Source organism: Chelmon rostratus, chromosome 12, assembly GCF_017976325.1.
Source record: "Chelmon rostratus isolate fCheRos1 chromosome 12, fCheRos1.pri, whole genome shotgun sequence".
Lineage (NCBI taxonomy): Eukaryota > Metazoa > Chordata > Actinopteri > Chaetodontiformes > Chaetodontidae > Chelmon > Chelmon rostratus.
Genome location: NC_055669.1, coordinates 11,114,269 through 11,121,821, shown reverse-complemented (window position 1 = coordinate 11,121,821; position 7,553 = coordinate 11,114,269). Strand labels below are relative to the sequence as shown.

The 7,553-nt window shown below is 39.0% G+C and overlaps 1 protein-coding gene across 1 annotated transcript; it reads left to right on the top strand.

The window, feature by feature from the left end:
- Positions 1 to 3,159: 3,159 nt before the first annotated feature.
- On the top strand, positions 3,160 to 6,738 carry LOC121614730 (phospholipid hydroperoxide glutathione peroxidase-like). Its single transcript, XM_041948762.1, has 7 exons — positions 3,160 to 3,235; positions 4,067 to 4,161; positions 4,295 to 4,439; positions 4,789 to 4,940; positions 5,735 to 5,759; positions 5,884 to 5,943; positions 6,218 to 6,738. The coding sequence occupies exons 1-7, from the start codon at positions 3,170 to 3,172 to the stop codon at positions 6,248 to 6,250; spliced, it is 576 nt and encodes a 191-aa protein (XP_041804696.1). The 5' UTR covers positions 3,160 to 3,169; the 3' UTR covers positions 6,251 to 6,738.
- The last annotated feature ends 815 nt before the right edge of the window (positions 6,739 to 7,553 follow it).

The window sequence follows — 7,553 nt, the reverse complement described above, 5'->3', positions numbered from 1 at the left end:
AAATGTGGTATTGATTGTGTATAAATAATTCAGGTCTTATACATGACTAAATGTGATATATTGTGTCCTATAAAAAAATTAGGATGCTGTCAATAAACCATTAGCTGTAATAAGTATGGAAAGAAATGGGTATTTAACTTCGAAGGGTGAATTCAAGCCTCCCCTGAAATGAAATCCCCTTTGGACACTTAAGCCTGTCTTAATACAGAATGTACTAGTAAAAATAAAATTACAGTAAAAGTAATACATAACCTTTGTCTCCAACTGACAACCTGTTGGTTTACATGTTTAAGTGATTCCTTTGTGTGTTACATCCCCCTCCAATATCCAGTTTCAGCAGGGAATACATCCAATTAAAGGCGCAAAATGCTGCTTCATGGGGACTTTAATTGTGCCACCAGTCTGACGTCAGACCACTGGAGTCTATTTTCAAAGCAATGTCCCAGAACAAGGATGTGAAAAGGAAGTCCTTGGCCTAATTTAAGTGCAGTAAAAAGGTTTTGGTGGTTGTGAATAAACTTTTGCATCTGACATTGTGTCAATAAAGGTGCCTTTGTTGTCACAGAGTTTATAATTACATCTTTCTAAAAATCTTAATTTTGCCCTTTTACTCCACATAAGTTCCATGTTGCATCCACAAACATGAACATTAGGGGCACAACAATATTTCCTGCAGTAGGATAGTGCCCTCTGTTGCAAGAAGACCAGAACTGCAGCTTCGATAACATCAGGTGCTCGCACGTTAACGCCTTTCAGTTTTGACTCATTATGCCCAAGTAATTGCTAAAAGGGAGCTTTTGAGTACAGTAAAGAGTACAAAAAGAGAAGACTGTGGCTCATTTTAGACATAGAGAAAGAAATAATGTTATTACAAGAACAAAATTAGCATTCTTTCAACCCTCATTGGTTTATAAAATCAATAATCAATAATAATCATTTTTGCATATATGATATGCCACTGAGTAAGTCTGTACATATCCAATGGTCCATACGATTTTTACTCTTTATTGTATGAGATAAGACATATTATCTTATTTTAATCTGTTTCTAGAACAGGCTAGAATATGGTCTGGTGCTGTTCTGTAGATTTAATATATTTAATTCCTGTTGCTGTCCACTGTTTCCAAGACAGGTGACTCTATTACACAAACATGTTTAGACAAGTAGTCAAATGTCATATTCCTCAAGGGACCCTATCACATGGTGCCTCCCCAGTGAGTGGGTGAGCACAAACCTCACACTCAGGCTGCTAAAAAAAGGGAGTCATTGTGTCTTCTCATTGTCCTATTGATTAAAGCTCTAACAGCCCCACTGTATGCCACCTGCTCAGCTCCAACTGGCACACACGCAAAGTCAGCAACTAGCTTGTGAACGTAGCCGAGCATTTAACAGCTAAAGAACCAGAATATTTAGCTCAGGAGTTGGTAGAGACCGGGTTTATCTGATATTGCCATGTTCGTGTTGTTCCTACAACATCATAAATAATGTTGCTCCAGGACTATCATTGCAACGACCACTTGTTGTAGCCTTGTGACTTGTGTTGGTGTTCGTCCTACAACATCATAATTAATATTGCTCCAGGACTGCCTGATTTCTTTCAATACAACAACAGTTTGTTTTGCTGCCCCCATAATTCTGTGATCTGTTGGATTACATTTTCTGTTTGGAAATTTTCTGGATTTGAAAATAAGGGAAATTTTCCACCGCCCTGCCCTGGGCCATGCCACCACCCGCACCACTGTCCACATACCCCTTATATTTAGACAAGGCTAAACACATTGGAAAGTAAGCAAGTGACTACATTAAGGTGGTCAGAATCAGACACCTGGCTGACAGGAAATACTGTGAACATCCCTGTGTAGTATAAATGAAAACACAAAAGGTTATCGAAATGCAGCCCTTAGTTTCTTCATGTATTTCTTGAAGGATATGTACACACTTGCACACTATGCTTCAGTTGTGATTTTGAGAGAGGCTACTGGCAAGTGAGATAATTGGTAACAAAAATTGATGTGGGAGATAGCATAAATGCAGTCGTTTGTTGCTTGGGCGTGCTTCTGCTTGATAGATTTGTCATGCTGGCTCACAGTGATTTTCTCTCCTTGTGATACACTAAAATCCGTGTGGCATATTTTACAAAAAGCCTGACTTTTACCAACATATGAGTAAACCTCCTGCCATTTGTTGAGATACTTGCACAAACTTTTAGACTTTTTGACAGGTACTCCATCCATCTCATGTTCATCTTCTTCTTCCAAGTTTATTGGCAGGTGCTGTTTGACTGAATTATTTCTCAACACCAGATGTTACAGCCAGAATCCTGGAAAAACGGGATGGCTGACAGTTCTGGTGGTATCTACACATGTTGTCAAATCAGGACTGAGATTGCCATTTTGAGCTAATTTATGTCTGGGAATGAACAAAAAGATAAACATTTTTATTCGAGCAACAGCAAGCTGCTGAAAATAATATTTATAAATGATCATCAATCTTTTTATGCATTTATGAGCTTTAACTAAATGTGTATTGTGCACTCTTGTATGAACATGCACTGTTGAGTCGTTTCTTTTTATTTGTTCAAAACGAAACCTCAATATTTGTTTGTCAGAATGTGTAACTATTAAACTACCATTCTGCTATATAGGCTTTATATTGTTATACATATTGTGTGACTTGTAATGTAATCTAAATTAGCACTTATTTAAAAATATACTTACAAAATTATGAACAAAATTACATGATGGCAGCCTTCTTACATGCAGACAACAGAATATAATTTGAAACTAGTTATATAGGGAAACTTCATCTTAAATGTTATAGAATACTGTTACTATCTAGTTAAAATGGTTGAAAATTAAGCGCGTTTTGATTATTTAAATTATGGATAGACCTCCTGCTACGATTGATTTGCACACATTAGAGACGCGGATTCCCTGAACCAATATGGCGGCAGTGTTGACATATCCCTCCAATGAACGTCCAGGTTTTGGGCATTAGGGGCGATGATTGGTTGGATTAATGATTACCAGGGTAAAACAATCAAAGGCAGAGTAGGGCCGGCAATCTCTTCGACATACGTTGCAATGTATCGACTGCGCAGTGCTGTGCCACCGTCCCTCGGTGGGCGGTGTTAACAGATCATATGACGAAGGACGTCAGTGTTGCCGCCATGTGGCTGTTAAGACGCACAGTGTTGTTGGGTTTGGTGGGGAGTAGAGGAGTACAGAGAAGTATGGTGAGTATTGATTGAGCTGTAATTGTTCACTTCTGTGTGTATGCCGTGCTCAAAACAGTCACGTATCTGCTGCTGTCTGTCTGCTGAACAACATGTAGGTCAAATGTAGGATTTCTATTTTTAAATCCAGTGTCACGGACAAATGGGTCCGATGTTGGTGCAGCTAGCTAGCTTCGTGTAAACGCGGTGTAATGTTAGCATTTGGACGTCAGTTAAACGTTCACTAACGGATTTAAACCAACTGTTAACCTTTTCGGTAGGCTCAGTCAGTGCCAGTTTAATTGAAATGTCTGAGTATTCTTGGTTATAAAACCGTGACTAGTGCTATTAGCTTGCTGTGCCGTAATGTTAGCGTTGATATAACGTGAAGGGATAAAGATACCGTTAAAGATGTGAATAATCCGCGGTGACAATTTACAATGTAGGTGATTGCAGTGATGTAAATACACATTAAACCAGGAGAAGCTCCATGGTTAATTGCCATCCTTTTTACTCCCTGTTTATATGACAAACGGTAACGATTCGCCAGCGATTAAACCTGAACAGATCTGTTTTTTTGTCTGTTTAATGTGCTGTCTAAACGTGTTCTGTATGACAACTCAACGGTGCGGACATGAATGATGAAACAAACGGGCCAAAGTGCGCTGACTAATAAGAGCAGAGGTTAACTCTCTTGCTTTTCCTCCCATTTATCAGATTCTTCTCGTTTATTTCTTAGCCTTGAGCTTGTCTTTGCCCTTTACTTTGCTGTCATGGACTTTAGCCCTGGCAAACCTGTTTTGCTCAATCGCACACACACTCACCTATGTATAATCTTCACCTCCTATGCAGTGTGCTCAGGTGGGAGACTGGCAGAGTGCCAAGTCAATATACGAATTCTCTGCCAAGGATATTGATGGCAATGAAGTCTCTCTTGAGAAATACAGGTAAGGTGTTTGTGTGTAATACATAAACATATGTGTGTGTATATATAGTTATGTTTAGACTTCACAAATGAACCGTAGCTAGCTGAATTGATTTCTCAGTGTAACCTCTCATTGTTCTGTGTTTCCCTGCCAGAGGCTATGTGTGCATCATAGTAAATGTGGCCTCTAAATGAGGAAAGACCAGGGTAAACTACACTCAGCTAGCGGGAATGCACGCCTCCTATGCTGAGAAAGGTTTACGCATCCTGGGCTTCCCATGCAACCAGTTCGGAGGACAGGTAACAAGATTAAAGCAATGACAACACGGCTTTTTTTTTTTGTTGTTTCATTCTCTTTATTTTGTGCTATATCATATAAAGTATTGTCAATGCTGCCATGAATACATTACATAACTCTTGAACTGTTAAAGGACTGGCTGTCTATTTCTTCTACCTCACTGCTCTGCTTGAATGAAGGGATCTGGCAGCATGGAAGTCATTTAAATAATTATTTGTTTTTAGTAAAATTGATTCTTGCATATTTTAAAAAGAATTACTGAATATATTCATACTATGTAAAGCTTTATTAGCTCAGTTGTAAAACTTGTATTTCTAATTTTGTAATTTGGATTTTTGTGGTATGATCCAGGAACCAGGGACTGATGCTGAGATTAAAGAGTTCGCCAAAGGTTACAATGCAGAGTTTGACCTCTTCAGTAAAATTGAGGTGAATGGAGACAACGCTCACCCTCTGTGGAAGTGGATGAAGGCACAGCCCAAAGGCAAGGGAACCTTTGGAAAGTGAGTTATCGTCCTATTTTTCTGTCTTATTGGTATTAATTATCTTAAAACTGAGGGGTTTTTATGTTTTTGAGTTGTTTAGTTAGTGAGTTACATTTTAGACCCTATATCCTGATTGAGTTTTGTTTTCAGTATATCATTGTTACTAATGAGCATTATGTGTTAGGTCCCATTTCTTAGGCTGCATGCTCCTTCAGTGTAAAATAGTTGTGTGAGAAGTTGAATGAATTTCTGTTTTTTAAGAGTGTGGCCTGTGTATTTAAATTCATGTCATCCTGCAAGAGATGCAACATAGTTGAAGGGGAAACAGGATTGCAACTTGGTTTTATTTATACTTACCCATAATTTCCGTTATATTTTACTCACCAGTTTAATCTCAGTGTGTGAGGACTTTAACCCTAGAATAGGAACACTGTGTGTCGTATACATCCTGTTCAGTATCTATTACTTCATTCTTCTTTGTCAGTCGCTTTTGGTGAGGTTGTGAAATGTTTCATAGTTGCATGGAGGAGATTGTGCTATCATGATCGCCTCAGTCCAACAGCTGACTGTGAGCTGGTGTTTGGGTGTTGGGTATGAGTGTTTTATACTGAGCATACAAATGGAAAGCGGTAAGGAAGATTATGCTGCAGAAGTCCGGGGAGAAGTAATTCTATGAATTGAGTAATTGTCCACTCTGCAAAATTGTCGCTATTGTAAGACAACACACTCTTTGCTCCAGGAAGGATGAAACAGCACTCCTGCTCGTAATGCCTGCAGCTTGTGTTGTAATAAGTCTCTCTCTCTCTCCACAGTAACATCAAATGGAACTTCACAAAGGTAAAGCTAATATAGTTAGCACTATCCCGTTTTAAGAAGCATCTTCTGTAAAAGTTATTTCCTTGTCTCGGCTGCATGAAAAATACATGTCCTGTTAATGTTTTGATGTCTTATTCCTCAACAGTTTTTGATTAATAGAGAGGGACAGGTGGTGAAGAGATACGGCCCAACAGATGATCCCAGCGTAAGTGGCGCTTGGTGTGCTTTTAATATTATTTCTGTGCATGCCCTGAAATGTGGCACGATGTTGGTGCATACAATGGTTTGCCATTCCTGTTTTGATTTAGTAAAAAAAAAGATATTAATCTCAACCTGTGGGAGTTTATTGAGGCATTTCTTAATCCTTATGTAGCTTTGTAGTGAACAGTTCATCTCTGTCATTGGTGATTTACGATGCTGTCTTTCCCTACTCCGCCATCTTTGTCAGAGTAAAATTTTGTACTTCATTTTCTTTGCAGGTTGTGGAGAAGGACCTGCCTACATACCTGTAATACTACTGTCACATATGTGTTTGTTTGACTCCTGACCTCTCCCATGGACTGCAGGGTATTGGTGTGTGTGTGTCTGGACCAGTGACGGCCTGTCTGTAAACCCAACATTGGGAAAGGCAGGCCCGATGATCCTCAGCGTGCAGCTAACCTCCAGAACCCACCCCGCCAAACCCATTAGGCCATGTGAGAGGACATTCTCTAGTTAGCCAAAGCAGAGGCACTTAACATCTTATTTCAAACTGAAAACAGCCATTCCTTTTCCTAATGCAAATACCATCTGGTCCTTTCTGAATGTTAAGTGACAAGTTTGTTCATGTGTCAATGTCAGTTTTATGTAAGGACATAAGATGCCATAAAGTTCACAGATTTCTGAAAAGCTACTGATAATATTATTTGCACTTAACTTAATGAAAGGCCTGTTATTGTGTGTGTCACTCATGATTTATTGTGTTTTGAAATTGGAAAATAAATGCTGTCCTGGACATTCATTTGTCAGTTTATATGCAATCCTTCTAATCTACTTTGAGTGATCTTTGTTAATGGTTACAGTAGTAGTCTGTTTCCTCATATGTTTAATGGTATTCTGTCTGTACACAAATTTCCTTTTATTTATGTTCAGATGTGGTGTGCACTGACTAGTAGTACTATAGGATTTAATTAAACAAGTGTACTAAATTAACAGGAAAATGTAGACCTGGAAAATATCAGCACTAACATGTAGATGCAGGTTGTAAATTACTGCGTCTTACTGCAATACTTCTGAAATAATTTCTGCCAGGAAAAGAAAACATGGGTTGAGAACTAGACTTGATTAAAAAAAAAAAATCAAAAATTTAAATCCTCTAATCTAAAAATTTGGACGTCAGTCAGTGAATGGGCAATGATATAGTGGGGCATGTTCTCTATGATAGTGACCTAGGTTGCTTGCCGTAGTCGAGAAAGTTTTCAAAGAGGTTTTTTTTTTTGGAAAGTTGTTGCTGTTTATAGGCTGACTGACACGTAAGTCGAGAAGAGGTAACATAAAATCTTAAACACGTTTCCTCGTGACTTTTGTCCTCTTCATGTCTTAAGTGTTCAACTATTTTCCTAACTATTTTTGTGATTCATATGCTGGGCTTGTGACCGTCCCCATTGAATGCAGAACCTTATAATAAAGTCACAAATGGCTTCTCTCATGCGGGAGGTGTGCTGTTCGCACAGCCTGCTGTGCTGCCTGGCTTTGCGGTGATGGCTAACGGTTAAACGGTCACTCGTGAGCTCAGGAAGAAGATGATGCTGTGGTGGCACGCGCATCAGCCGTTGC